At 34.6% G+C, this 19,305-nt stretch overlaps 1 protein-coding gene across 1 annotated transcript; it reads left to right on the top strand.

Moving 5' to 3' along the window:
- The first annotated feature begins 5,163 nt into the window (after positions 1-5,163).
- Positions 5,164-5,550, top strand: LOC127102109 (uncharacterized). Its single transcript, XM_051039524.1, has one exon. It carries the CDS (start codon positions 5,164-5,166, stop codon positions 5,548-5,550), a length of 387 nt encoding a protein of 128 aa, XP_050895481.1.
- The last annotated feature ends 13,755 nt before the right edge of the window (positions 5,551-19,305 follow it).

Genomic DNA, 19,305 nt, shown 5'->3' with positions numbered 1-19,305 from the left:
AAAATAAAATAAAAATAAGGCCCAAAAGACAAACATGGATTGGTCGTGGTAGCGAGTCCAACAACAAACGTTGGTGGGTAGCATCATGACCAGATGGAATGGTCATGAAAAAAAAAGAATGCGAACGAATTATTGATGGGAAAAATTTTCAGGGCCAAAATCAAGGTATGACACTATGTGATTTCTAAATTTTGGATTAATCCAATATTTATAAACTATGTTGTCTATAATTTTGGACTTATAATTTTGGACTTATAATTTTATTTCTAATCTTGTTCCCAAAATAACAATTATTTCTAAACTTCTAAGTTTCATAGATTGTCTATGCAAATGGATATTTGAGAAGAGTTGCTTTCCAACATTTTTTTCGACAGTTGACGATGATTCAACTCAATTCCTCACGTCATCCTTTAGGGTCATGTTTGATCTTTAACCAGATAAGAATATCATTCCAAATCTCTTTCAATTCATAATAGGAAAATAGTGTTGAATTGTAATCCATTGTGTCGAAACAGGTTGCTTGACAGAACAAGGATGTGTCAAATAGCCTAGTGTATCGAGTTGTATTAGTGTGTCGAAGTGTCGAAGCATGTTGCTTCACACAGGATTTCGACTTAGGCCTATTTTAGTAGTGTTATCTATTTTGGGTTTTTATAGATTTGGAATTTGGCTTATGGAGCAAGCTAATCTAAATCTATAAATAGAGGGAGAGACCCATATTCTTGAAAATAACTCATAACATTGTTTTCACAGAATTTTGCAGTTGCAAAGTGAATAAAGAAGTTTTCCACAGGTTGTGGGCAGAGAGAAAACTCTGCAGAAAATATTCATCTTCTTCTCCAACGTTCTTTTCTTTCTTTCTCAGTTGTTCTTTTCTTTTCATCGTCATTGTGTGGTTGATAACAATCTTGTTCATCAAGATTGATAGAAATTCTCCATAGATTGTGGTGGATTTTCAACATCTGGTATCTAGAGCTCTGGTTTGAGCGATTCGTGGGAAGAAAATAAGGATGGCAATGAATCATCCAAACGGGTATTTTCTAGCGAATCTTCCGATTCTCAAGAACAATAATTATGAGAATTGGTGCAAGCAGATGAAGGTTGTGTTCTGTTATCAAGATCTTTGGGATCTTGTGAAGGAAGGAGTAACAACGCTTGCAGAAAAAGCGACAGACCAAGAAAGGGCTGCACATAAAAATTGAAAAAGAAAAATTATAAAGCTCTGTTTACAATCCATTAATGTACTGATCCAGATAACGTTGAAAAGGTTAGATTGACATTTACTATAACTGGACGGTTGAGTTCTTCATCAAGAAACTCGTATCTCAAGTTTTTAGGCAGTTCCTTAAGCTTTATTGTGGGTTTCTTAATGCTTGGCATATGATCAGGGGTAAGCGATAATCATTCGTTAAGGTTATCGTTTATGTAAGGTGTAACTGGCTTAAATCCATCATCTTCCATTATGGGCGTCAAAGGAAGTTTTATTGTGTTGATATGCTCCTCCTTATCCAAATATCTTATGCGTTCATCAATGATATCAATTGCACAACAAGAGTCGTCCATGGCAGATGCTTTTAGAAATTTAGATAGGATAAACTCTACCTTCTCGTCACCTACTTCGAAAGTCATTTTTCCTCTTTTTACATCTATCATGGCTCCGACTGTTGATAAGAATGGTCTGCCTAGAAGGATAAGAATTTCTTTGTCCTCCTTAATATCCAGCAGAGTTAAGGAGAGTCAATCATGTGAACACTTGTAATGGCAAAGGTTAAAGCAACAATACAACCAAGGTTTGACTGTTTTTACTTTTGATTTGATGGGTTGAGAATGGATTCGCAACATCTTGCAAGCCATTCATTGGAGTTGATGGATGTCATCTAAAGACTAATTATGGATGGACTATTCTTATTGTTATTGGTAGAGATCCAAATGACTAATACTGTCCATTAGCTTTTGGTGTATATGAAACTGAGACAAATGAGTCATGAAGGTGGTTTCTTACCCTGCTTTTGGAGGACATTGGTCAAGATAAAAGATGGGTTTTCATTTATGATTAACAAAAGGTACTTTCATATGCAGTTCACTTCAGTAAACCTTTTGGATCTCATCCCTAAGTATGTTTTTCAATTTTGGATTTCATACCTAAGTGTGTTTTGAATTTTTTTGATTTCATCCCTGATTTCTATTAGGTTCTTTATCATTGATATATGTTTGTTTTGTTTATTTGAAACTGGTTTGCAGGGTTTGATCCCTATGTTTGAAGAAATGTTTGAGAGGGTAGAGCATATACTTTGTCTTAGGCATTTATATGCCAAGTTCAAAAAGAAGTTTGGTGGAGGGACTCAGATTAGAGACTTGATGATGACAGGTGCAAAGGCCATATATATTCATGCTTGGGGTGTTAAGATGAAATAATTGAATGAGATTAATGTGAAAGGTTCGGAATGGCTGTCAAACATACCTACCAAAGCATGGTGTAAACATGCTTTTACTTTTTATCCCAAATGTTATGTACTTATGAATAATGTATCTGAGACATTTAGTATCACTATATTATTGTCCATAGATAAACCAATATTAACTATGTGTGAATGGATAAGAAACTATCTCATGAATATGAATGTTAGCTTAAGAGAAAAAGTTGATAGATGGAAACATAAGATAATGCCTTAACCTAGACTTAAGTTGGATAAGAAGGTAGAACATGCAGGGAGTTGGATTCTAAACTGGTCTGGTGAAAACTTATGGCATGTTGAACATATCCATACCATGAATAGTTTTATTATGGATACTTAAAAAAAACATGCACTTGTAACTTTTGGAAATTAGTAGGCATGCCTTGTAGAATGCAATAACTACTTTAGGTTTTATGAACCAATGCCTTGAAGATTATGTGGATGATTATTATTCCAAGAAGACTTATGTGGGATGTTATGGTTATAATGTAAGCCTTATTAATGGAAGAGATGTTACCTCCATCATATAAAAGAGGACCTAGAAGGCATAAGAAATTGAGGAGGAGGGAACCTGATGAAGACCCTAATAAGGAAAGGACACAAATAAGTTATTGGTGCACAAGATATGGTATACATGGCCATAATGCCAGAAGTTGTACAAGTTAAGTGTTGACCCTAAAGCTTAAAAAAGGAAGGTATTGAACATGTCCATACTTTGAATATGTTATTAATGACATCAATATTTTACCAATGTTATGAGTTTTATGTCCAAAGAAAGTCAAAGAAAACTGCAACATGTAATACGGCCCAACCATTTAGTAATACAATCCAAGAACAAAGTCAAGCACAAACTAAACCATTTGATAGTGACTTGAACCTATGGACGTGTTGTACCTATTGCATCTCTAATATTCCTTTTTGTTTTTGCAAAAGAAGTTAATCAAACCAAAAGTTTCAAGGAAATTGGAGTTAAGGAGAAGTAATAGGACAATGGTCCTTAAATAAATAAATAAAACTCAAAGGAGAAGGAAGTGGTCCATCAAAACCTTACGGATGTGTGGAAATTAAACATTTTGTTATGGTTTTGTCATGGTGTATTTTGTTATGGTTATGTAATGGTATAGTTTATTATAATTTGATACATTGTTATGGTGTATATTTGTTGTACTTTGAGACAAAATTGTATGCCTAGTGGCTTTATGTTATTTTAAGACATGAATCATCATTATGTTATCTATATGCCTAAATGTACTATAGTATTATGCAAACAAATCGGAAACATAAAGGGATGACATATAAATAAATCATTATGAAACAAGGATGAAATACAAACAAATCATTATGAAACAGGGATGAAAACCAAAATGCCACAAACATAGAGGGACATACATCATTAATTTCAATGGTTCTTATCCATTCAATACTAAACATTACAGGGACGACATTAGACAATTATCCCTCTTCTAGGGACTAAAATAAAAAACAAAATACAGACACCATGAACATCATTATTGTTACCATGTCTGGTAAGCAAAGAATATACACCAAGATACAATCAACAAGAGCTTAAACGAATCAACCTTATTCCCTTTGCTTTCCAACTTCAATTTCATATTCTCTTTTTTCTTAGCTTCAATGTCTTTAATGATGCAATCTAGTTCCAGTACTACCTTTGTGCAAGTGCAACCGACTGAATTTTTGGATTCATTTGATGTGTTGCATTCTAGTTCATCATCCCATATGAATAGCTTGTAACCTGACACACCAGAATTTGAACATTTTCAAAATCGTCGTTTAGGGTTTTCAATTGAATTTGAGCTGAAGATCCTCATTGCTCAATTGCAACCACAAGATGGGTTTTGAGACTCTGAGTAATTACCTATTGATGATGTGTTACAAAGTCAAAGGAAATAGTTCAGAAAAATCTAACTGGGCTTAATAAAACAACACAAGATGGGCCTGTTCGTAAGTCACAAGGGAAGATACAAAAGCCCATTAGGTTTATCACTTGAAGAATTCCTGATTAAGCATCCAATAGTACTAGTATTGAGCTGGATTTTGGTATTGTGAGCTGTCAACATTTGTCCTGCAAAAGGATAGGAACAAACAATAATTTAGAATTTTCTTTTATTAATTTTAGAGGATAAGGACAAGTGTCTCTAGATCTTTCTTCTATGGATGTAATTGTGGATCCCTACTCTATAAAGGGAATGACAGATGAATGAAAAAGCAGAAAATATAATATTCTTATTCTACTATTATCTCTCTCTCACCTTAAGACTTTTGCCTACATAGGGAAAATTAATTATGGTGCTTATTTTCTAATAATTTGGTGCTCTCATTTGCTTACATCATGCCTCCCCGACAATAACCACCCGAACCACCATCACTGCAGCAATTGCAGGAATCTGCCAACAATTTAGCAGCAACTTTTACATCTTTTCATGAACAACAAGACCACCGCCATGAAGGTTATCTCACCTCAATTCAAACCCTTCACTCACAAATATCTACCCTTATCCCTAGTAACAACCGAAATTCCAATAGTGGCTCAAACAATAACCAAGAACCTACAATCAACCCCCCAAAATTACGTCTGTCACCATTTGATGGAAATAACTCACTTGATTGGATTTTTCAAGCTGACCAGTTTTTCACCCACTACTCCATTCCCAACCACCAACGCTTGGCTCATGTAGCGGGTTATATGCAAGGTGATGCCCTTGGATGGTATCAATGGATGTTTCACAACCTTCTATTGTCGACATGGGATGCTTTCATTAAGGATTTGGAGGTCCGTTTTGGTCCCTCTGCTTATGACAATCATCAACAAGCATTGTTTAAACTCAAACAAACAACAACAGTGACAGATTATCAAAGAGAATTTGAACGCCTCTGCAACAGGGTAAACGGTCTTTCACCTACTGCTATAATTGATTGTTTTGTTTCTGGTTTGAAAAATCATATTCAAAATGAGTTAGCTATCCACCAACCCACCAGCATATCGCAAGCTATTGGCTTGGCGAAACTAATTGAATCAAAAACACTTGCTTCCCGACCTTACCAAACTAACCCCTCTAAGTTTTCTAAATAACCATTGTTACCCACTCCTTTCACTCCTACTTTACCAAAACCACCAGACCCACAACAACATATTCCAATACGTCGTTTAAACCCAACGGAAATGCAACAACGAAAAACCCAAGGCCTTTGTTTCAATTGCGATGAACGTTTCCATCCCGGTCACCGCTGCAAAACAAAACCCTTCTTGCTTTTACTCACAGATGAAGGACATTTAACCCTAACCGACACAACTGACCCCACTTCCACCCCTGTTGAAACCCATGATTCACCTGCATCCCCTACGGAAACCGAATCTGAAACAGCCCCAGATTCCATTCAACTTTCATTACAAGCAGCCACCGGCCAACCATCTTCACGCACCCTTCGCTTCACTGCCTCCATTTATGGCCACAATCTCACTGTCCTAGTTGACTCAGGAAGCTTCCACAACATTATACAACCTAGAATTGCAACATTCCTACACATACCCATTCACAATTTCCCATCTTTCCCTGTCATGGTTGGAAATGGTGAATACTTGCATTGTTCTGGCCTATGTATGGATACACCATTAATGATTCAAAACCACCTTTTCACAATCCCTCTATATGTACTACCAATTCAAGGGGCGGACCTAGTCCTAGGAGTCAAATGGTTGCAAACACTAGGACCTTTTATCTCTGATTTCTCTATCCCCTCAATGCAATTCCACCACCAAAATACATAACTTACAATCACCGGCACCAAACCATAACTTGCCACTCCCGCATCCATCCACCAACTTAACAGAATGATACACACACACTCAGTGGCCACATTCCACTCGGTTACCATGATACCCCTCACTCAATCTACCATAACTCATGCACAAAATGATTCAACAGACCGGGACAACTTTATCCTCAACTGTCACCCAGATATACAACAACTACTCCATCAACTTTCCCACATTTTTGACAAACCAAAAACGCTTCCCCCAACGAGACCACACGATCACCACATACATCTAAACCCCAACGCCCAACCCATCAACATCAAACCATACCGATACCCCCATTATCAAAAAGACGCTATGACAAAACTCATTTAAAAAATTCTTCAAGATGGTATCATCCAACCAAGCACTGGCCCTTACTCGTCCCCGGTACTATTGGTCAAGAAATAGGACGACACTTGGCGTTTTTGTGTCGATTATAGAGCCTTAAACACCATCACCGTCAAAGACCGATTCCCCATTCCCACTATTGACGAACTCTTACATGAGTTGCATGGTGCGGTATTCTTCTCAAAAATAAACCTCCGTTCGGGATATCACCAAATCAGATTGGTTCTAGAAAACATTCATAAAACAAGATTTCTCACTTTTGATGGGCATTATGAGTTCCTCGTCTTGCCCTTTGGTCTTTCTAACGCCCATTATGCTTTCCAAGTTGCCATGAATGACCTTCTTCGACCATTCTTGCGCAAATTTGCGCTTGTTTTCTTTGATGACATCCTTGTATACAGTCCCTCATGGGAAAATCACCTTACTCACCTACACCAAGTTCTGTCCATCCTATCTACCCATAATTGTTTTTCCAAACTAGCAAAATGCCAATTTGGTGTGCACTCTGTTGACTACTTAGGGCATACCATCACAAACAGTAGTGTACAAGCTGACCCAACTAAAATCCAAGTCATGATTGCCTGGCCAACACCTAAAAATATCACAACCCTTCGCGCATTCCTAGGTCTAACTGGATTCTACAGACGCTTTGTCCTAAATTACGCTGAGATCGCTAGCCCTCTTACGGATTTACTCAAAGCTAACGCTTTCGTATGGACAGACACCGCAACCACAACTTTCGAGAAATTAAAACAAGCAATGGCAAACCTACAAGCACTTACCCTTCCAGATTTCGAGCAGCATTTTGAAGTAACCACAGATGCTTCAAACACTGCCATAGGCGCTGTGTTATCTCAGAACTCCCGACCCTTAGCTCTCTTTAGCAAAAAGTTGTGCCCCAGACTGAGTTCGTCCTCCACATACGTGCGTGAGCTCTATTCTTTAACTGAAGCAATAAAAAAATGGAGACAATACTTATTAGGATCCACCTTCAAAATTTACACTGACCACAAAAGCCTCAAAAACCTCATGACCCAAACCATCCAAACACCCGAACAACAAAAATGGTTGACTAAATTAGTTGGCTATAGCTATGAGATCCATTACAAACCTGGTAAAGAGAATGTTGTCGCAGATGCATTATCACGAGTAAATGAGCCACCAGTTGCAGAAATTTGTGCCATAATTAGTTCCCCCTGCTCCCTTGTTATTTCCAAATTGCAAAAAAAAATCTTGACTAACCCTGCAGGTCAGAAGCTGTTAAAAAAAGCATCGGAAGATCAACTCATGCAGTAGAAATTCACAGTTAAGGCAGATCTGCTCTACTTCAAAGACAAACTATGAAGGAGAATTGCGGTCCAAAACGCAACGGAAATTAAAATTTTCTCCTTTAGAGATCCTTACGAATGGTCATGATCAGTGATAGAATATTTACCTCTTGTGACGACTGAAACCTTTGGTGCAGATCTCTTGTGACAATCAAAACCTTTGATGCAGATCCACGGAGCGATCACGAACGTTGAACGATGACAACGTCTCTACTTAGTCCACACGGCTATGCCTCAATGGAAGCAGGTGCCTTCTTTTGCTATGCCTCCACTAGGCTTTAAAGCAGCAACAGTGGGTCTGGGTTTGGCAACTTCCTTGCCTTTCCCTTTATCACCCTGCTTAGTGGGCCTTTTGTTCTGTCTCTTTCCATTTCCGATCATCAGAATGGACTTCCCTTTTGACTTCAGATTCTGCTCGGCAGTTCTTAACATGGCGAGCAGTTCAGGAAGAGATTTGTCCATATCAATCATATTGAAATTTAGGATAAATTGACTGAAACTATCTGGCAACGATTGCAAGATCAAATCAGTCGCAAGTTCCTTTTCGAGGGGAAAACCCAATCTCTCAAGGTTTTCCACATACCCAATCATCTTGAGTACATGGGGACCTACAGGGGCTCCCTCAGCTAACTTGCTTTGAAAAAGGGCTTTTGAAACTTCAAACCTCTCATGCCTTGCTTGCTCTTGATAGAGCATCTTCAAGTGTTCGATCATATCGAACGCTGACATGTTCTCATGTTGCTTTTGCAATTTTGAGTTCATGGTAGCCAGCATGAGACAAGCAGTTTCATTGGCATCATCGACATGCTTCTTATAAGCATCTCTTTCTGCCTTAGGTGCAGAACTAGGAGGTTCCTCTTCAGGAACAGGTGTCTCCAAGACATACAGCTTTTTATCATGTTTGAGGACAATCCTCAGGTTTCGGTGCCAATCCAGAAAATTTGTCCCAGACAATTTTTCCTTGTCAAGGATTGATCGCAAGATGTTGTTAGAGGTGTTTGCTGTCATGGTTATCTACATAAGGATTAAGAAAATATAAGTATCATTGACATATTTAATTAGGCCTTTAATCAAATATGCTCCCACTATTTTACTCAAAACAAATGACCCTCATCATTTGATTCGGAAAATCCCGTTGGAAGATTTTCTAGTGGGTCGAGATCCATATTTCACTTCGTTCTAAGTCCACGTAGGCGGATTACACAAAACTAGGTTATTTAGGTAGGAACTCCTTCCAGTTGTATCTCATACAACTCTTGAAAATTTCAGTTGGGTGAATAACTCCTTATTCCAATCCATCATATGGATCATTCCCAACTCTTGCTTCTAAACATATATATAATCTTATTATAATTTTTTTAGTTAAGTTTGACCCATTGTTTTAAAAGTTGGATATTACAATTATCCCATCGCACCTTACTAATATATAGATCATGCACCTCACGTAGGCGAAACCTACATTATCCATTACTAGTCTTGATGAGTGTTAAAACTTGGAAAGCATAAACTTAATATTTAATTTGAGGGAATTGCAATTTTATGATCTCACCGGCTTATTTATCATATAAATCGTCTCTCACATGCATCAACATACATACACATGCATCAACATACATTCACAATGAAACAGTTATGGCCCCTAGCGCAATTGTTCTCCCAAGCCAATGAGAGAACCTAAGCTAACCTAATAACGATCTAAGCTTCTCCAAGCAAGATCTTCAAGGTTGTCCTCCTTTGATATTGAAATCTTCTCTTTCTTCATAACATTGTCTTCTTCTCTTTCTTCATAATATTACATTCCAGAAGAAACTCGTTTTACATACGAGGGTTTGAGATGAGAAAAGAAGTTACATTAAGAGATTAAAAGGAGAGGCACGACACGCAGGTCGTATTTAAAAACCCAAAACAAAATAAAGGACAACTAAGGCCATAACTGATCACCACAAGGCAATAATAACAAACACATTATTATTATTATTAATTTTAATTCCTTTAATTAATTAAAACCAAATTAAATTTCGACGACTCGTTTAACAAACACATAACTGATCCAAAGCAAATGACCATTGATCGCTCAAAGGAAAACAACCATTTAGTGTTTGAATGAACGAAGCAGAAACAGTATATCACATATACCGTACTTTGCATTAAGATTACTTATATCATATATAAGTTGGTCGGTCTCAATTGCGTAACATATGGACGATCGATGTATCGCTACTTCACCATACTAATGTCGGTACCGAAGCATAGTCAACATCAATCATCCAACTCGTACACTCATGATGCCAAATTTAATTACCCGTTTAATTAATTGATTCATTCTGTCTTTTAATCATATTAATACAGAAAATAAACAACTATCCGATTCATGGTTTCGTAAGTGGCTCTGATACCACTGAAGGAGAATTGCGATCCAAAACGCAGCGGAAATTAAAATTTTCTCCTTTAGAGATCCTTACGGATGATCATGATCAGTGATAGAATATTTACCTCTTGTGACGACTGAAACCTTTGGTGCAGATCTCTTGTGACAATCAAAACCTTTGATGCAGATCCACGGAGCGATCACGAACGTTGAATGATGACAACGTCTCTACTTAGTCCACACGAACGGGTTCCTTCAATCTCAGTGCTAGCTGGTACGAATGAAGGCTTTGAGTGAAAGAGAGAGAGAGAGAGAGAGTGAAAATGAAAAGAATGCAACCGCAACCAATGCTTCTGCACAAGGGTTCTATTTATAGAACCACTTGTGTGGGCTTCAAGCTAAAAGGCCCACTTAAGTGTATTTTGGCCCATATCTTATAATATGCCCAAAATCACTTAAGCTCGTGGTACCTTACCATATTTCGTATTCTACTCAAGTACACCGTACCTTACGATGTTCTATAACTCACTTAAGGGCACCGTACCTTACGGTATTCCTTAGTTACTCTATCTCTCATCAATCCGTCCTTTGTGTGTGACCCTGTAGGTTTTCGTGACGTTGGCAATTATATTAAATCACGCATTTAACATAATAAACAGTGAGCGGTATCTAGCAACACATCACTGCTACCCAAGACACGAAAATGTCATGTGATCAGACAAAACCATCTGTGATAATAATTATGTGTATAATTACCTTTTTGCCCTTATGTCTATATTGAACACAAGGCATAGACCATGTCATCCTTGTCCAGTTCAATATTGGGCCCATAGACATTTATCCTGTTATGCAGGATGGGCAAATTCCATCTAGGTCACTCATGTCCCTCAGCATGCTTCGTGGAGTACCCATCAACTGTCTTTATGGTTATCCAGTTACGGACAACGTTGGATCAGCAATAAAGCACTCGACTCTACATCTAGGATCCATAGTGGTTTCAGGTCGAAGAGTGGAATACACTATTATCACCATGAGAATAACTTATGACACTTTTCATAACTTTCTATATAGTATTCTCATAGCGGGTCAATCCGGTATAAATATTACTCCTAATATTCATACCTATGTTTAAGACTTGATAACTCCTTATCCATGATCCATGAGATGTGATCATCAGTCTACAAACATAATAGTCTTAATGCTTTAATGTTATCCCACTTCACACTAAAGCTCGACTACGGAAACTTTAAGAATAGTGTCCTTATGTTTAATGTGTTCTCATGATTAAGTCACACTTAATACATTAAACGGACTATCTATTCCAGGGACTTTATTAATCAACCATAATAAAGAAAATGCCTTTAAATAATTCGATACAAGTACCAAAAGTATTGACCTCTAGGGCTTACACCAACAATCTCCCACTAGCACTAGAGCCAATCAGGCATACCCCGTATGCCCATTGATCTAGTATGGCCATCATGCTTCTGCTGCGCAAGAGGCTTTGTCAGTGGGTCAGCTATATTGTCAAGTGTAGGTACTTTACATATTTTCACATCTCCTCTATCTATTATCTCTCGAATGAGATGATAACGCCTAAGTATGTGTTTGGATCGTCGGTGAGATCTAGGCTCCTTAGCTTGTGCGATAGCACCATTGTTATCATAATAGAGACTAATGGGATCCACAATGCAGCCCATACCATCCTCAATCAGATGGTCAGACAGAAGTTTTGAATAGGTGTTTGGAAACTTACCTTAGGTGTTTTGTCAACGAAGAACCTAAGTTGTGGACACGTTTTCTCTCCCTTGCCAAATTTTGGTACAACACTTCATTCCATTCTTCAATCGGCATGACGCCTTTCGAAGCACTTTATGGTTGAAAACCTCCATCCTTGTTACCGTATCCTGTAGGAAAATCCAACATTCAATCATTAGATGAGATTTTGTTTAACAAATCCAGAATCCTCAGAGTTTTAAAGGAAAACCTTACCAGAGTTAGAAATCGGATGGTTCAATAGGCAAATCGTCATAGGAAAGACAAATCCTTTGCAGTAGATCAATGGGTTTTCCTAAAACTTCAGCCTTATCGCCAAAGCTTTGTTCACCAACGATCTTCTCAGAAACTCGCAAAACGTTACTTTGGGTCGTTCCGGATCATCAAGAAGATTGGTTTTGTGGCTTATGAATTGGATCTCCCCAAGGCTTCACGAATCCACCCTGTATTTCAAGTTTCTCTACTCAAACTTTGTCAGGGAACCCCTACTACCCAAACTGCTCCATTACCGGATCTAGACGCTTTTCCGCCGGCGACACCAAACCCCTTCGTCGTTTTGAACCATCGCACCATCAACAATGAAATCACTGAGGTTTTGATCCAATGGGAAGGACATCCAGCATCTAAGGCCACGTGGGAAAGCACTTGTGAACTGACATCAAAATTTCCGCACTTTAATCTTGAGGACAAGATTTGTCTCAATGGGTACGGTAATGTTACAAAGTCAAATGAAATAGTTCAGAAAAATCTAATTGGGCTTAATAAAAACAACACAAGATGGGTCTGTTCGTAAGTCACAAAGGAAGATACAAAAGCCCATTAGGTTTATCACTTGAAGAATTCCTGATTAAGCATCCAATAGTATTACTATTGAGCTGGATTTTGGTACTGTGAGTTGTCAACGGTTGTCCTGCAAAAGGATAAGAACAAACAATAATTTAGAATTTTCTTTTATTAATTAATTTTATTATAATTTTAGAGGATAAGGACAAGTGTCTCTAGATCTTTCTTCTATGGATGTAATTGTGGATCCCTACTCTATAAAGGGAATGACAGATGAATGAAAAAGTAGAAAATATAATATTCTTATTCTACTATTATTTCTCTCTCACCTTAAGACTTTTCCCTACACATAGAAATTTAATTCTAGTGCTTATTTTCTAACATGATGTTGCCATGGATGAATGTCCAACGACCTTAACACTAATGCAGTTTGAAGAGGAAGAAATTGCAGAATATGATTTGAATAGAGGAATAAGATGAAGAATTTGTAGAGTGGATTTAGTCCTTCCTTTTGACCCTCATCCACTAAGTATTCCATGTGTGTAATTTATTAAACAAAAGAACATATAAATTCATTTCCACGTCTACATCATCAGACATCTCAACATTTTTTTAATAGACTTCTAACATTATGGACTACCTCAATCAAGAAAGTGAGATATAAGGACTATGACAAGAAAAAGTTTTATGGACCAAATTAAAAAACACAAGCAAATTACAGGATATGCCATTTAAGCAAAAAAAAAGGAAAAATATAAAATATTTAAAAGAAATATGTATTTTCTTTAAAAAAAATAATTTCTAAAAATAAAAATATATTTTCTCAAATATAAAATTTTAAAAAAATATGAAAAAAAATATTTTTTATTGAGAATTTTTTTTTTCAAAAATAAATAATTTTTTTTCTAAAAATAATAAAATTTGGGTACCCAATAACTAAACCATATTATTATTATGGATGTCGATTTATATTTGAATAATAAAATGGATACCCACTTTTATATTTTAATATTTGGATTAAGTTTTAAAAAGTGAAACAATTTGAATATCAATTTAATTAATAATAATTGATTTTTTTTCACACCCCTATCTGAAATAAACCAATTTTATGAGGCATAAACCAAACATAATTTTCTTAGTATAACATATGGTATCCTTTCATAAATACCAAACTAGTATTTGCCTAACCTTTAGTCTCCACTGAATATTAATAAATTATGTAAATACAAGGTTGGAAAATCCCTCGAACCTGTGGGGATTAAGAATAATAATTTGACTTGTGATTTTATTTTTCATGTAAGATCGGTGTATGATTATTGAAATTCAGCATGATAACTAAAAGTCATACCTAACTACAATCTATGTTAACAATTCATATATTAGAAAAGGGACATTTGAACAATGTTTGCACATTTCAGGGAAATCATAGACGCCCTTGCATGTTTATGGGTGATTTCATTCGGTGCTTGGAGCACATGAAAACAGATGCAGAAGATCTTGGGATGTTCATTAACTGTTAATTATTATAACCAATTCATAACTACATATAATTTATATGTTATAAGTGTTTATTAAAATGAATTGTAATAATCAAATTTCATTTTCTTAAAACGGTTATAAATCAATTATTAAAATCGATTATATTACTAATTAATTTAGAGATTAATTGTTATACACTGTCAGTGTAAATTTTTTTACACTGTCAATACATCACAATCATCCATTTGTGTTACTTTATATGTGATTATAATAAAAGTCAAACTTCTTTAACAAATCAATGGTTGTAATTAACTGACAGTGTAAAATATCTTTACACTGTCAGTGCATTTCAATTAAATTCTTTATATTAAGAGATTAATTGTTATACATTGTCAGTGTAAAAAGTTTTACACTATGAATACATCACAATCATGTTTGTGTTACTTTATATGTGATTATAATAAAAATCAAACTTCTCTAACAAATCAATGGTTGTAATTAACTGACAGTGTAAAATATCTTTACACTGTCAGTGCATTTCAATTAAATTCATTAATTTAATAATTAATTTTAATTTATTATTTTTTAAAATAAAATTTTTTTTCTAAGAAAAAAAGTTTCTCAGCATTTTTTTAAAAAAAAAAATCGTATCTTTTGATTATTTTAGTTGAAAAACTTTTTTTTCAAAGAAAAAATTGTATTTTTGTTTTAGAAAAAATAATTTTTAATATTTTTTTCTTTCAGAATTTTAAAAGAAAGTGTATTTTTTTAGAAAAGAAAATATACTTTTTAAATTTTTATTTTTAAAATTTTCAAAAAAAAATTGTTTTCCAGAAATAAATATTTTTTTAATTTCAAAGATAAAAAAATATAAATAGTTATTTATTTATTTTTTATAGTTTTTTGAAAATTTATTTTTCAAAAAATTAATATAAGATTTTTTTTCATTTTTAAAAAATGGACTAATTTAGTTTTAATTTAGTTTTTATTTTGAAAATGGATGTCCAAAACATAGATTTGGTTAAAACCATGTTAATAATATGTCCAACATATAAATTTGGTTAAAACCATATTAATAATATATCTGATAAATTTGAGCACCCTAATTCTAATCAGATATCTTGTGAGTACTACTTACCTTGGACAAACGCTTACTAACTTATACACTTAGAAACACGAGTGCGGCTTAATTGGAATAATGGTAGAGTTGGTCCAACATATGTGGCTCTTAAATTGGGCAGAGCAATATACAATGACCTTTGGATGAAGCACTAAAGCATAATCAATTATTTCACCATCGTCAAACATTGCTTCAATCACTGTCCTTCAATCATCAATTAGATAATAGACAACATACATGAAACTATTCCTTAAAATTCTATAAAATTTGGATGAATAATGAGGATTTCACCAGACTCATCGCCTCTAATTGGATCTTCCAGCAAGTGGAAATCTAATGCTTAAAATTCAATGCAAATTGAAATGTCTTAAATACCCTCTAAAGTTTGAGCAAAGTCATCTATGGAAACATAGATAATCCAGTAGCAAGAACCAAAAAGGAAGCCAAAAATATTCAACAACTCTTAAACCAAATGAAGATCATTGAAGACCTCCAAAATCAAAGCATACAAGCCCAGATAAACTTGAATAATGCCCTTAACATGTAAATATTGATCAAAAAAAGCAAGAATTTTGAAGTTTACAGAGAAGGATAGAAACACAACTTACTTTCGTATGATGACAAAAAATTAAGAGCATACAAAAAAGAATATTATGATTAGGGAAGAGGATTTACTACATACAGTCTGGCCTCATTAAAGTGCACATTTTCACTTAATTCATAAGCATATTCTTTACAACAAATAATTGTATTCCTAAGAACCGGATACACGACTATAACAACATCAATAACAATTAAGTTACATGGATCAACTTCCACCATAATATTCTATCCAAGACCATGCTTATATCCAAATTGTTAATATTGAAATTTATTTTAATAACTTCTCTTATAGTTTTTCTATGTCTTTTTTCATCTCAAGTTGTTTGGCTTCTCTCCATCTGATCTACATGAAGAAAATGAAAGACCATAATAACAACACAAAAATATAACATGGAAACTCCAAAATAGATATAAAAAATCACGATCAATATCAAATGACAACCATAAAATAACACTATGTGAAAATTGTTACAACACATAGACTATCCTTAACCAACTCATCACCCCAATACACCCACAATCTTCAAAGAAAATATTTAACTGCCTCTCACAACTCTCTAACTCAAGAGTATAAGAGAAAATAGAAAAGTCAAATACAAGTTTATTCTGCTTTTTGTTAGGAAAAAAACAAACAAAGCATAGAGAAAAAAAATGAATACAATCATAACACAAAAACATAACGTGGAAACTCCAAAACCGAAGAAAAAACCACGGTCGTTGTCAATAGAAAATCAGATAATAACACTATGTGAAAATTGCTACAGCATATATAATATACCATCAACTAACTCAAACCTCGGTACGTTCACACCCTCCAAAATAAATATTTAACTACATATCACAAAACTCTAATATAAGAGTATAAGAGAACAAATAAAGTCAAATACAAGTTTAAAGTATTTTTGACTGGTGCATCTTGGAATGAAGAACTTGAATCCTTATATATAGCATTGGACTCCATCTTCCTTCATAAAACTAAGAGATATAGGACTTCAAAGAACTTGTATCGTATATATAGCCTTGGACTCTCTCTTCATTCACAAAACTAAGCAATATGGGACTTCAAAGAACTTGTATCATATATATAGCATTAGACTCTCTCTTCATTCACAAAACTAAACGATGTGGGACTTCTTCAACATGTATATTTTCAACCAACCCAACACTTTTGACTAATATATTTTATAATGAGGAACTAAAGTCCATTATATAGCCTTAAACTCCCTCTTATTTACAAAGTTAAATGACGTGAAACTATTTCAACGTGTATATTTTCAATCAACACCGTGATTGAAAATGATACATCAACTGTGGTGAAATGTTATTTTTTAAAACTTTTAAATGTTAGAAAAATGACGCCCTGCTCAAAATAAAATAAATAAATAGGATTTCACTGTAATTGTATATTCCAACCATGGTGGAATGATTGTTCTTATTCAAGAAACAAAACTTCATTTAACTCGTCTCTTCGATTTTCCATTACGAATATCACATTCACCCCTAGGAATAACATATTTAAGCCCTAATGAAATTTATCTCCATTAACCATGAAAGCACTAAACACGTAATCTCCAACTAGTTCACCACTGTATTATCTCCATTTATTCACCATCGTATCTTCTCCAACTCGTTCTTCAACAATTAAGGTTGAACTTCATTGTATCTTTTATAAATTGTATGAAGAAAGGAAAGACTAAAAGGAACTCGAGAAAGGAACGCGGACGATACTTGCAAGTAGAAAAGGCAAAACTCAAACGATATTCAGTTCTTTGACTTCTTCATCACGTTTCTGGTACGTAAAATATATCCACCATGCATGTAACAGTAATGTTGTTGGGGTTATTGAGAAATTTTAGGTTTAATATTGATGTTATTGTTGTTAAGAGCATAAACCCTAAAGGTTTATCTATTTCTTTTATTTTGAATCTCATTCTCTTATAGGCCATCTTTTATGATATTTTTGTTGTTTTGAGATTGGGATTGAAGTTCATTTATTATTATTGTTGTTGTTTTTGTTGATATTGATATTAAAGGTTTTATCTTATTGTTTTATTGAGATAAGTGAAATGTTTAGTGTTGTTATTATTGTTGATATTGAAGGTTTAATGTTGTTGCTGTTGTTATTGAGATTGAAGCAAAACTCATCCATTGCACCAATGCACTTTAACACACTAACATCTTTTCCACTTTGTTATATATGTATTTTTATTAGATATTTTTTTTGGAACTTTATCGTGATTATAATATTTTTATAAATCGATTGTACAAGACCTCACTAGATATACATAATGGGAAACATCGATTGAAAATTTATTGAACATAATCTATAACTTTGTATGAGGATATGTAAGCATACTAAAGAGGCACAACGTCATCCTGAACATCAATATCCTACTCAGGTACCTAGTTGTATGTACTATATAGGAACACAAATGCAATAACATAAAATAGGGTATGAATACATTTAAATAATAATTAGTGCACAAAATAGTCAGGGTAGATTCATACATCACAAATCATAAACATATCAAATATGCACCACAACATCATGTATTCATATTTCACCCATATCATGATTAATCATCAATCACAATGTTATTCATCACACTTAAAATCACACAAATCCATACAAGAGTATTCAAAAACCTGCATACCTCTCATTTGCACAACCATTATGATTTGCAATGCAACATCGACTCAACTCATGCATGTGGTACCAACTCAACAAATGGTTCTTCAAACGAACCAAGTTCCAACATCTGAACCATGAGCCCTAATATCTGAGCTCCAAGCCCCAACATTTGAGCTTGGAAAAAGTCACTAGTCCCAATCTGAACTATTAAACATACCTTTTTCACAATGATGATAACATATGATGCATGACATATAATAATGCACTAACAACAAGATAACAAATGAATACAATCCCATTTCTAACCGTAGTCAAACATGCATTTAATGCATCACTAGTAGTTCTCACTCCTAACTACTCATCTCATCAATTCATCGACAATCATATGCAATAATTCACATAATTAACTTGAATTTCACAATTTACATTCACACATTGAGCATACCTTTACCCATCATTCAAACATATCAAATTATCTCATTTATCATAACCAAATAGCAACCAACAATCATTAGAATCGAAAAACGGATAGACAACTCGATACAAAAACAACAATCATGTGTTGTCATTCTTACGAGGTGAGCACAACAGC

This window comes from Lathyrus oleraceus, chromosome 7, assembly GCF_024323335.1.
Source record: "Lathyrus oleraceus cultivar Zhongwan6 chromosome 7, CAAS_Psat_ZW6_1.0, whole genome shotgun sequence".
In the NCBI taxonomy this organism is placed as follows: Eukaryota; Viridiplantae; Streptophyta; class Magnoliopsida; order Fabales; family Fabaceae; genus Lathyrus; species Lathyrus oleraceus.
Note: the sequence above shows the minus strand (reverse complement) of the source record. Positions and strands in the feature narration are given on the sequence as shown.